The sequence below is a fragment of the Rhincodon typus genome, chromosome 2 (genome assembly GCF_021869965.1).
Source record: "Rhincodon typus isolate 14 chromosome 2, sRhiTyp1.1, whole genome shotgun sequence".
Lineage (NCBI taxonomy): Eukaryota > Metazoa > Chordata > Chondrichthyes > Orectolobiformes > Rhincodontidae > Rhincodon > Rhincodon typus.
Genome location: NC_063333.1, coordinates 3158899 through 3172526, shown reverse-complemented (window position 1 = coordinate 3172526; position 13628 = coordinate 3158899). Strand labels below are relative to the sequence as shown.

The 13628-nt window shown below is 39.7% G+C and overlaps 1 protein-coding gene across 3 annotated transcripts in view; it reads right to left on the bottom strand.

Moving 5' to 3' along the window:
- LOC109937349 (zinc transporter ZIP4) overlaps window positions 1–13262 on the bottom strand; it is a 57172-nt gene extending 43910 nt beyond the window's left edge. For all 3 annotated transcript variants that reach the window (XM_020535954.2, XM_048611886.1, XM_048611893.1), the window contains exon 1: window positions 12970–13262. In XM_020535954.2, coding sequence (XP_020391543.2) covers window positions 12970–13188 — 219 coding nt within the window. In that variant the 5' untranslated portion in view covers window positions 13189–13262. The remainder of the gene's footprint in view (window positions 1–12969) is intronic.
- Between the last annotated feature and the right edge of the window lie 366 nt (window positions 13263–13628).

The following is a 13628-nucleotide window of genomic DNA, read 5'->3' as shown; positions in this document are numbered from 1 at the left end:
AGGGTCTGAAAATCATGAGGCCAGCCAACATTGGCCAGTTAGACTCATTTAAAACTTTGTTGAGCAAGGATTAAGGAGATCAGCTGAAATTTTCCCCACACAACCAGGAGAGGGGATAATCAACCTCTAGCAGAAGATACACAACTGACGGGGTGGAATGCCCCTGATATGTCTCCAGGCTGACTTAACCGCCTTCTTGAACTGTTGCAGTCCACGTGATATAGGTACTCACTATTACATTGATGGCCTAGTGGTATTATCATTGGATGATGAATCCAGAGACCCAGGTAATGTTCTGGGACCCAGGTTCAAATCCTGCCAGAGCAAAATGCTGAAATTTGAATTCAATAAAAATCTGGAATTAATGACCATGTTGTAAATTGTCAGGGGGGAGAAAACAAAACCATCTGTTTCACTAATGTCCATTAGGGAAGGAAACTATAGTCCTTACCTGATCTGGCCTACATTTGATTCCAGATCCACAGCAACGTGGTTGACTCTTAACTATCCTCTAGGCAATTAGGATGGGCAATAAATGCTGGCCTATCTAATAATGCACACATACCATGACTGAATTTTTTAAAAAAATTAAATAGATGCATTTACTGGGAGAGTCAGTAAGTAGGTGAGGCAGGAATAATGGGCTATATTGGTTTGGCAAAATGGAATGAGTGCAGGGAGAGGTCACGTTCATCTGAATGCCTGCTTCTGGGCTGTTAAGACTCTACACAATATTCACATACACACACATCATTCTTTGCAACAAATGGAATAGGCTTAAACCTTTATCAATTATTCAACTGCTCAGGGAGCCTGTAGTACCCCAGTGCTGCTCTTGCCATATTGTTACTAGCAGCTGACAAACTCAGTTTTTGGTTTTATTCCCTTAAACAACACTGATAACAAGTCTGATCTTGATTCAGTGAAATTTATTGAGCTTAATGATTATCATACTGGCCTGGACTAATGAGCCAAAGACACACAAGACCATTAAGACATAGGAGCAGAAGTAGGCCATTCAGTCCATCATGTATACTCTGCCGTTCAATAAGATCATAGCTGATCTGCCCAACACAAGATCTGGGCAATTTAAATTCAAATAATTTTTTTAAAATCTAAATAATTAAATTTGAAGAAAGCTAGTCTAAATAATGTTAATTGCAAACTACTGAATTGTTGTGTAAACTCATCTGGTGCAAGAATGTTGTTTGGAGAAAGCCCACAACAGTGCCCTTTGAAGTGAACTATCAACTTGATTGTATTAAGGAAAGCAGTTCACCATCTTTTCAGGGTCAGTTCAGGATAGGCAACAAATACTAGCCTTACCAGTAATGCCTGAATTCCACAACTGAGTAAAAATAAACAGAACAAATAAATCAAATGCACTGGAAATTGCTGGAGTGTGGCATCTCCTGTCATGCACCATTAGGTCAAATATTTTTGTGCCAATCAGCTCAAAAACGTTTTATGTTAAAATTGCAAATTGGTGATGGCATGGTGAAGATCACAAGAAAATGGTGGGACCAACCTCTGAAATTTAGGAAAGTTCAGCAAACCAGGAACAATGGGGAAGAATGAATTAAAGAGAGTCAGATACAGAAAGAGAAATGAAAAGTGAAAGAACTATTGAATCAAGGGAGCCTAAACAAAAAGACTGAAAGAAAAACAAAGAAACAAAATAAGCATTTTAAATATAACAGTTTTGACATTTCTAACAACAGTTAACTATAGCCTGTAATGAGATTGAACAATTTAAATGTTTCCTTCTCCATTATCGCATGGTTAACAATGTAATTTTGCTATCAATTCGCAGACTTTGTCTGGGGTGAGTTTAGTGGTAATTAATTTCCAAATTTAGCAAGTTCTTATAAATAACAGGGAGGTTTATGGCATCATGCCAATTGTACAAAGCAGCTTACAGATTGATGTAAATCACTCAGCAAGTTCTGTAGGATTTCATAATATAACGTGGCTATTAATTGTTTGAATTTTCTGGCCAATTTGCATATAAATAAAAAGGTATGTGCCATCAACTAGCAGTCATTCTTCCAGTAAGACTTGGCTCTGATATCAGCAGGAAATAGCACATTGAAAAATACTTGACATACAATTACACAAACAGGTCAATTTTACTTTATAACTAGTAAGAACATTTCCACGCCAGTCTGTCTCTGGCACAAATACTCTGAACGAATACATGAATAGTAAGGGAACAAAGGGATATGGATCCTATAAGTGAAGACAGTTTTAGTATAGAGGGGCAAAATGTGTCGGTGCGGGCTTGGAGGGCCAATGGGCCCGTTCCTGTGCTGTATTGTTCTTTGTCCTATTCACGGTGTCATTTGCGTAGATACTCAAAATGTACCTTGCCAACAACATAAATGCCATAAATGTAAAACCTTTGCTGCATTCCTTTCACTAAAATTCACACCTCTATCAACATAAAAATTGAAAACTGGTAGAGGCTGAACTAACTCCACAAAGGCCAGTATCCCAATACCAAGACACCCTTTATTTACATGTGCATAGTACTTGACACTGGCCCAGTTTTCTCAGAGCAATATTTTCATAAAATCATAATGGATGTAGATAAGGTGAACGGCCAGCCATTGTGCCTGTGTCAGCTCTCTGAAAGAACAATGCAATTAGTCCAATTCCTCTGTTCTTTCCCCATAGCTCTGTTGTTTTCCACTCACAGAACATAGTTTATTACAGATCACAATTGTTTTTTCTAATTTATTTATTTACTTATTTATTTTGTGGGATGTGGGCGTCGCTGGCTGGCCAGCATTTATTGCCCATCCCTGGTTACCCTTGAGAAGGTGGGGGTGAGCTGCCTTCTTGAACAGCTGAAGTCCACTTACTGTGGGTTGACCCACAATGCCACAATCCCCCCTAGGGTGAGGGATTTCAAGATTAGGGGGCATATTTTTAAGGTGAGAGAAGAAAGATTTAAAAAAGACATGAGAGGTAATTTGTTTTACACAGACAGTTGTTCATATATGGAATGAACTTCCAGACGAAGTGGTGGATGTGGGTACAGTTACAACAATTAAAAGACATTTGGATAAGTACATGAATAAGAAATGTTTGGAGGGATATTGGCCAAATGCAGGCAGATGGGACTGATTTAGTTTGGGATTATAATTGGCATGTACTCATTGGACCAAAAGGTCTTTTTCTGTGCTGTAAGACTCTATGAGTGAACAGAACCTCTGACATTCCTGTTTATATCTGTAAGCTAAGGTTCCCTGATTGGATAAGGTTAACAGCACTAGTCAGGGAAATCATATTCTATGAGGTATACCTGGCTGACCTCGTTACAATCACTACAGAAGGGTTTTTAAGCATAATCAGTGTAAAACATACAAAATGTATGAATTAGCTACAATACAAAATGTATGAATTAGCTGCAGAAATAGGCCAGAAGAAGGAGCCATTGTGCCTGTGTCAGCTCTCTGAAAAGAACTATGCAATTAGTCCGATTCCCCTGTTCTTTCCCCCATCGCTCTGTTGTTTTACACTCCCAGAACATAGTTTATTACAGATCACAATTGTTTTTTCTAATTTATTTATTTATTTTGTGAGATGTGGGCATCGCTGGCTGGCCGGCCAGCATTTATTGCCCGTCCCTAGTTGCCCTTGAGAAGGTGGCAGTGAGCTGCCTTCTTGAACCGCTGCAGTCCACCTGCTGTGAGTTGACCCACAATGCTGTTAGGGAGTGAATTCAAGATTTTGAACCAGCAACAGTGAGGGAATAGCGATATATTTCCAAGTCAGGATAGTGAGTGGCTTGGAGGGGATCTTAAAGGTGGTGGTGTTCCTATATATCTGGGGCCGTTGTCCTCGATGGAAGTGGTTATGCATTTGGAAGGTGCTGTCTAATGATCTTTGGTGAATTTCTGCAGTGCATCTTGTGTTAGAGATTTCAATAATTTTACACTGTAAAGACCATATCTGATTATAGACTGAATTGCGAAAGGTATTATTTAAAAACCCAAAGATTGTTAAAAGGATAACTGCATTTTTTAGAATCAAGTGACCTGACACTCATTGTTGGTGCTATTTACGCTGATGTTCAACCAGAGTGGGGGGTAACTACAAATAAACTGGAGCCAGGGGGTGTGTCTGGGAGATTTGGCTGACAGCAGTTTTAGCTAATTGTTCTGTGAATGATAACCAATTGTTGATGACAAAGGCCTTCTGCCTGCCAACAACCATGTTAGCAAGCTTTGCTATGGTTCAATATGTAAGTCACAATATTAGCATCCCCCTTCTGGGTTTTTCATAAATCAGAAAGGGCAAACAGGACCCAGCAGGACAAATTTCTAGTTAAAGGAACCCCAGCGAAGGTCAGGTTGGTTGGAACAGTGCATTGATTCTTGTGGCTTTAGCAAACACAAAAAATGAAAAGGAGATTGAGTTGCTAGTCCCTTATTTCTTAATTCTTAGACTGTTCTCTAGAGGTTCTGCTGTGGGGTTTGAGAGATTGGAATGAAAAGAGGTTTTCCAATAATGAAAGGAAAAGGCCAAAATTGGAACAACCAAAGAAACATGGACGAGGAGAGATGCCCGTCCAATTTGAGATAGTGCAGTTAGAGCCCTAAGGACCTGAGGAGGGAAAAAGGGGAGCAGTGTATTGATTTCAGGCAACCTTCAGACAACTACTTTCACAACACACTCTTGTACAACACCCGTCAGACTGACACAATTTAGAACTCTACTCATTCCTTTCCCTCCATGCAGATCCCTATCTGAACAGCCACCACTGGGCCTTACTGTCTTTGTTGTGCCCTCTCATGCCCACGCCTCACAGTCACTCTCCACAAATGTTGTCCTTGTTTCTTCTCGACACAGTCTATTTCCCACACTCAAATTCTCTGCTCTCTCCCTTTGCAGAAGAGTGCTCAGTATTCAAGACAGAGGCAAAGAACTGGAGGAGGAGCATGGGAGAAGGGTGGACTAGGTTGATGGATCTTCCTGTTATAGCTACTTTGACAGTCACTGGCAATATGGATCTCCTTGGAAGAAGAACTTGTTCAAGAAGGCTGCAGAGGTTAGCAATGATATAAAAACCTTCTAAAACCTGACCTGTTAGAGGCACTGCTCAAGGCAGCTGCATGTAAATCCCATGTTGAAGATTTCCTTTCAGCTGAATTTCTGAGCCCAACCCCTCTGTCTTGTGGAGGAACCTGACGAGAAGGCAATTGACACTGATGTCAGTGTTGCCCCTCCTGCTCTGATTGCTGTTCCTGTCCTCATGTTCTCATCAGAAGTGCTAGCTGGACCTGCAGAAACTGATCTCAAACCACAGTGAAGGCTGACAATAGAGAGTGCATATCTATGCGAATGACATTCAAGACGATGAATTGACTTGCAAGTTGGAGAGACATAGTTTCAGGTTAATTTCTGGGATCAGCTGCCTCTTACCTAGCCATGACTGCAAGTAATCAGTTTCACTGTTTAAAGGGCTCCCAGAATTTCATTGACCTTGCTGAGTTACACACAGTTCAGGAAATCTGAGAACAATTAAAATGAGAATATGGGTTGAATTCCAGGTTAAACCCAAGAGTTTGCAAGATCTTATGGCGCAGACTGATTCTTCTGGGAGCATGGGTTCAAATCCCACCATGGGAGCTGGTGGAATTTAAATTCATGTAATAAAATCTGGAATTTAAAGCTACTATCGGTGACCATCAAACAATCTTCTATTGTCATTAAAATCCATCTAGTTCATTAGTGTCCTTTATTAAAGGAAATTTTCCCTTCCATCTGCTCTGGGCTATATGTGACTCCAGGCCTACAGCAATGTGGCTGCCTCTTAACTGGCCTAGCAAGTCACTCAATTCAAGGGCAGTTAGGGGTGGGCAACAACTATAAATCTTGCCAGCAATTCCCAAATCCCATGAAAAAATAAAAGAAATACAATCATGTCAGGTTCCTGACTTGATGTCACTTTTCAGGATTTTGACTCCCATTTTGCGCCTAATCCCACCTCCTCTCAGTAATTAACATCTCTCTCCATGATACTTCCTGCCAGTAGAGTACTTCCAGTACACATTAATTTTTTATTGGCGAGAAGTTTGCAGCTTGCCAGGTCCTTATAAATGTTTGGCTCCAGTTCAAGTATAATTTTATCAGATAAGAGTTACTTGGAGTTCAGTTGCCAGCTCTAAAAAGTTCATATTATAATATATACAACATATGCATATATCTCATCTGAACCATGATACTTTGGGAGTGAGGTACAAGTTGGAATCTAATCAAAGAACCAATTACATATGAAAATGAGAAAACAAAGAAAGCATGCACATTTTATAACATTTTCTGGATCCTGAAACAAAATTTACAACTTTAACCAATGCATTACAACTTCTGGTTATTGCACAACTATACTCTATGGTCTAGCAGCAATTCCACTAAGCAGACCTTGCTCCCTATGACATGAGTGCTATATTTTTATATTGTCTTCTCACAGGTGCTTAGGTAACAATCACCCTGTTTGCTGTGTCTGATGTTTCACCCTATATTACCTTTGACATTACCGCAAAGACCAAAATGTTAACACAGCAAAGCAATTAATATTTTTGCAATCAAAGCAAATGACTATAAAGTTTAAAAAACAACAGATCTTAGGAGTTTAACACACAGCATAATTGGTACTAAGAAAGTTGTAGGTGCAAGAATGGTTCCAGCTATTCCAACAACTTGTCTGTGACCGTCAAGGAGAGAACATATGCTGGGCTATCATCCACACTAATCTTAACATTCCCTCAGAATTCAAACTCCTACTTTTAAATATTTTATTTTACACTTTGTAGAGGTTGTCAGAAAATCTCAAATATTTATACCATTCTATTCAGTGTAAAAAAAAGGAACTGTACAATGAAATATAAGCAGCTGTTTCACATCAAAGTACATTTCACTGGCTGGATGATCAAAACCTAGAATTTTGACTGGGTTGGCCACAGGTTCTGACTACTACACAATTGAGTAACATTGTATATGAATTTCAGTGCTGAGATTGAAATGACAAAAGAAACTAGTACCAGGAATGATGCCCTTCCAATTTGAGACAGTGCACTAAGAGCCCTAAGGACCTGAGGAGGATGGGAGGGGGGAACAGCATAATAATTGAGATGCCAGTTTCTACACAACTACTTTCATAGCATGTTCTTGCACATCACTTCTCAGACTAACACACCTTTTTATTCCTTTCCCTCCAGGCGTGTCTCCGCCTAAACAGCCAACACTGGCATTCACTGTTCACTGCTGTGCCCTCTGATGCCAAAGCCTCACAGTCACTCTCCACAAACGTTGTCCTCTCTCTTCTACAGACTCAATTCTCTGCTTTCTGTCTTTGCAGAAGGGAGCCAGATACATACATCCAAATGATTGGCTGATCAATTCAAACAGTACGTTCTTGCAGTTGTTTGTAATAGCCAGCATAGTGGCAGAAAGTAGGAAGAAGTTCATGGTGAACCAGCCCATGCTCACTAAACCCAAACAAAATGCTTGCTGTTTGATATAATTCTGTGATTGAGCAGCACTTGCTGAACTATCCTGAGAACACTAATAGCTAAACTAACAACTAATTTAAGATAATTAGTCGAGCCCATAACATGGTTCATTTAAAATTGCCAGAAACTAGAAAAATTCATACACAGTGATCTATTCACTGCAAACAAAATGAATGTATTCAAGCCTTTTTTTCTTCTTTTTTGAATTACCCAGGATTTTGGAAGAGTGCGGGTGGGAAAATTGGGCAGGGAAGGGATGAGCAGGGGAGTCAGACAGGGAAGTGGCAAATGGGAGAGTTGGGCATAGAATCAGCCAGCAGGAAAGTCAGAGAGCGGAGTGCAAGTGGCAAATTCAAGTTTGAAAGGAGCAAGTGGGAGAGTCAGCCATGGAACTAGAGAGTGGAGAAGTCAGGCATGGCTCTGGCGACCGGGAGAGTTGGGCAGGAAGGTGAAAAATGAGAGAGAGTCACAAAAACAGTGGTGGGAGAGTCAAGGGGTATGAAAGTGACGATTGAGAGAGTTGAGCGGGAAATTGAGGAGTGGGAAAATTCGGCAGGATGGTGCAAGTGATCGTACTGGTTAGGGAAGCAACAAAACAGAGGGGGAAAAGTGACAAGTGGGTTCTCAGAAGAAAGACTTCAGGTCTTTTGTCCAAATATTAGTGTCGACTTATACAGAAAATATATGAAAAATTAAGGATTTCTTTTTCTTTATTCATTGACAGGATGAGGGTGTTGCTTATGAGGCAGCATTTATTGCCCATCACTAATTGCCCAGAGGGCAGTTCAAAATCAACCACATTGCTGTGGGTCTGGAGTCACATGTAGGCCAGACCAGGTAAGGATTGCAGTTTCCTTCCCTAAAGGATACTAGGATGGGGTTTTCCCCGATAATCAGCTCATGGTCATCATTAGACTCTTAGTTCTGGATATTTTTGTTCAATTCAAACTCCACCATCTGCCCTGGTGGGATTTGAATCCGGGTCCCCAGACATTATCTGGGTCAACAGTCCAGCAATAATACCACTAGGCTATCGGCTCCCCATAGCCAGAGATGATATAGACCATTATTAGAGCCTTACACAGTATTTATATTTTTCATGTCTACCCATTAGGGAGATTCAACAATAATTTCTGTACTTCTATAAAGCATTTAAAAATAACAAAGTCCCAATTCACAGGTGCTTAATAGATCAAAGATTGATACCAAGATAAAGAAAAGCTGTATTTTATGACTCAGAAGTCAACAGTTTCTGTTCATTTGTTTATGTGATTGGGCAATAGGACCATAGCAATAGGATTACTGACAATAGGTAAGCATTTACCGTCCTTGAGAATATGATAGCGAGTCAACTTTATGACAATTTCAGTCCATCCTGTGTAGATATTGTACACCTGCAGTGCTGTTAACGAGGGCATTCCAGCATTTTGAAGTGATGGAACATTAGAATTGTTCAAAGTCAGGATGTTTTGTACTCGGACGGGAACGTGAAGGAGACAGCATTCCCAAATACTTGCTACCACATTTCCTTCTAGTTGGTAGAGGTCATGGGTTTCGAAGGTGCTGCCAAATGAGCCTTGTGAATTGCTGCAGAGCATTTTGTACATGGTACAGCCGGTGAAGGCTCCTTTGTCTTGGATGGTGTTGAGCTTTGAGTGCTGTTAGAATTGCAGTCTTTCAGACTAGTGGCAGTATTCTGTCACACTCCTAACTTGGGCCACGTAGGTGGGTCAGGCTTTGGGAAGTAGAGGGAGATCATGATGATGTCATTGGACTAGTGCTCATGTGGCCTTGATTAATGCTCTGGGGACCTGAATTCAAAGTCCACCATGGCAGCTGGTGGAATTTAATTTCAGTGAATAAAATCTGCAATTGAAAGCTAGTCCCAGAAATATTGATCTTCACTAATGTACTTTAGCGAAGGAAATCTGCCATGACATCAGTTGCACAGCAATATAATTGACCCTAAATCAAAGGGGAAGAGGTAATGTCATTCCATGAGTAATCCAAGGCTCCAGGCTAAAGTTCTGGGGACAATGGTTAAAATCTCAACATGCCAGAATTGAAGTCATCAGGCTGAATCATACGTGTTTTTGACTAAGAGTCACTTTTATCGAGTTGCATAGAGGGTTTCTTTCAATAAGGCCTAGTGAGTTTTCTTATGCTGTTGTCCAAACATGCCTCGTTAACTGCTGAGTTTGCAGAGTTCGGAAGTCATGTCTGAGTCAGCAGCTGTGGCATGTGCCATGGAGCATATACTGAGATGGTGATGCTGGGTGTCCAAGTCCAGAGGTGTAAGCAACAGGTGGTAGGATAGAAAGCTGCACATTAATGAGGCAAGATTTGCAGTGAATGAAACTGACAAGCAATAATCATCATTAATAGGCAATTCATGCTCCTTAAAAAAAAATCTTGTCTCGATTCTCCCCCTACGTCCACCCCCAAATGCTGTTTGTAAATGCAACGAGTTGCTCCTGATCAGAGATAGTAGGAACTGCAGATGCTGGAGAATCCGAGACAACAAGGTGCAGAGCTGGATGAACACAGCAGGCCAAGCAGCATCATAGGAGCAGAAAGGCTGATGTTTCGGGCCTAGACCCTTTTTCTGATGAAGGGTCTAGGCCCAAAACGTCAGCCTTTCTGCTCCTATGATGCTGCTTGGCCTGCTGTGTTCGTCCAGCTCTGCACCTTGTTGTCTCAAGTTGCTCCTGATGTTGAGAAAAGGCCTTGCCTGATTTCTTATTCAATTCTCCCAAGTTTCCCATTGTACAGAATGCTATAAGATTCAACTCAATTCAAAATTTTAATAGAAAAACTTGCCTAATGATGACTATGAGATTAATCTTGTGTTTTTTTCACCATTGCCCATTGTTGTTCAGGCCCATATAAGATTCTGTGTTATGTAACCACTGTTGATTATCATAAATGCTTCACTATTGTCTTTCAGGGACGGAAATGAGCCATCCTATGTGGTCTAGCCTACATGTGACTTCTGTCCCATAGAAATGTAGTTAACACTTAACTGCCTGCTGGGCAATTATATATGGGCAATAAATGCTGGGTTATCCAGTGATGCCCACATCCTATGAATAAATGAAAATATTGTCCTGTAAAATATCAGACAAGTTTTTGTGATGTCCACCTCCCAAAAGAGAATAAATATGATAATGTCAGAAATTTCCAGTCCGACCTTGCAGTCATTGTTATGACATGACTAGTCCAGTTAAGTTTCTGGTCAATGGTGACATGTCATTACGCTTAAAGGTGCTATATAAACACAACTCATGGTTAAACAAATTAGTTTGACATGAAAGGACGCAAGAAAGGATAATTACAAATACCAACAATTTCAGTTATGAGGAAATAACCATGTGTAGTTTGATTTATTTTCTTTGCATTTCAAGATAAGGAAGGGAATTGACAAGTTAGGAGCAGGTTAGACCGAGACAAGTCTGTTTGTCCCAGTTGAAGCTGTTCATGCATAAAAAGACAGCAATATTTAGAAACAAGATGGGCCATGGCAGTGTAAAAGCCTTCTTACTTAGACTGGATATTACAACACATCCAGGTGTGTTTTCAGTTGGGTGGGGCACATAATATCGGTCAGGTACCTTGCCCACCATGTTCCCATCCAGGCCTGAGTTCACCCCCAAAGTACAAAGGGTCCATCATAGGTAAATAAACAAATACCCACCTCACCCCTACTTCCCCATAATTTTCAATAATTTAACCATAGACTTCTAGATTGAATAGGAAACGACCTGTGAGGTCCTTTCACACTCTATAATCTCTGAAGAATAATGTCACAATGGAGATTTGATCTGATAAATACAGCAGTTGCTAATCTAAGTAAGAAAAAAGTCTTTCACTGCCTATGAGAGTAAAGGATAATTACGAAGTCACTGTTACGAGCTTCATCTGTGGAATGTTAATACATTCTAATCTTTACTCAACGAGTTTTGTTTAATAGGGCTTTTGAATTATGGTAAACTGAGGGATATTAGTTTCCCTTCCTTTCTCTCATGCTAGGCAATCAGTAACTTTAGCCGTGGTAATAATCACAAACAGATTGTTTGTGTGGTTTGTTTTCAGTATTTTTAGTTGCTGTTTAAACAGCCAGTTATGTTCTTGACTGATTCCTGAAGGCTTCTATGATTTTGGCTGATCGTCCTGACTTATTGCAAACAAAGTATATTCTAACTTTGCATCATGTAATCTGAATGAACTATATCTGAAAAATAAATTAAATTTTTGAACATCCTTGAGGATATTTCACTGTCAATCGTGGCTCAGTTAGCACATTTGCTTCTGAATCACAAGATTTTGGATTCAAGGTTTAAGCACAAAAATCAAGGCTGAGCTCTAGTGTAATACTGAGAGAGCGCTGCACTTTTGGAGATGCAATATCAAAACAGAAACCCCACCTCTCTATTGAGATGGATGTCAGAGAACTGATGGCACTATTTCAAAGCCAAGAAGGGGACCTTTCCATGGTGTCATGGCCAATATTTACCCTCAAGGAACATCACTAGACACAATTTAGATGCTTTTTTAAATATTGTTGTTCGAGGGAAATTGCTCTGTGTATTTTGGCTGTTGTATTTTCTACTTTACAACTCAGACTATTATCACTCTTTCCTTGATTGTTCACTGCTCCTAGGTGGCTTTACATGTTTGTTCTTTTCCTTTACTCAGATCTCCCAGAGCTGAGTGATAGTTCCTTGCCCTTCTTTAGCCTGCAAAAGTTCTCCCTACCATAATATTTCTTGATTTTCTGTTGACCCCCAGTCATCTTTCTAGTTGATATGTGGTGAGTACTTTGCATTATTGTGGTATGAGTGGATTTGTTTCCACTGCGTTGTTCGAATTAAGTTACCAAAATTTCTTTCTTAGTAAAATGCAATAATCATAATTCTTTCTCATGTTATTTTTTAAAATGTCCTCTTGTGCAATGCTGTTATTTCTCAGATGTTAGTCCACATCTGATCTGTGAAAAATAACCTCCAGTTATGGATCAACATAATACATTGCCAATATTTCTAAAAATGAACTTAACAAAAGGTGGCAACTTGCTGATTAACTAAGATCATTTTGAATAGTGGCGATAGAACATGCACAAATTTGAAGAAATAAAGTTTTCTAAAATAAAAGATATTCATAATTTCTTGTTCATCTTGTTACAGCTGAACAATTTCCATTGACCAAATATATATGCATTTACATATATGTATATATATAAACTTAAAGATAGAAATTTAAAGTTGCAATATCTTAACTCATTGTTATACAATACCACACAGTTTGATTATCCTACTGGTGTCTATCATATGTTGCAATATAAAATGAACCAGCAAAATGAGTTACTGCTTAAAATCACCTTCAGATGGCACCAACAGTCTGCAGTGGAGTTTGTTCCCTAAATGTAATAATCAGAAAGCCTTGCAATTACCTCTTCACACGACACCTCAGAACACTGCACACGGTTCCCTAAGATATGTATTAAAGAAGTGACAGCCGCCTCGCTCAAAATGTCTTCTCCTGGGACTAGGAGATCCACCACTCTCCTGAAGACTTCTTCTTTAGAGATGAAAAGAGATCCATTTCCCTGTGAAGCTGCCTGCTTTAGAGCAGCCAAAATCACAGGGAGCAGCAGAAACAGCCTAAACATGGTGCAGTGAACAATTAAAAAGGAAAAGAACTTTCAGTTCCTTCACACAACAGCTTATTCAGGAAAGCCTTGAATACTTCTATACAAAGATATTCAAATGGCTGCAATTTAAAGTTGATGAGTTTTATAGCTAACCTTGTGGCAAATGTTCACCCCCTCCAATACCCACCTCCCTGTCTCTTGATTCGCTGGAAGATATTAATGATGTCAGACATTACACTAAAAGGAAACTCCCAGAATTGCAGATCTTACGTTAATAATGATACCAACTATTTGGACTATCAAAGCAAACATATTCACTTTACCTTGGACATTTCAATTCTATTAATGATTATTTCAAGAAAAAAATTCCTTTAAAAGATTTTATAATATGCTTTCCATAGTAAGTAAAACTTTGTTCTACTTCCTGCACCTATGTACTCTCCAAGTCACCTGGCTTC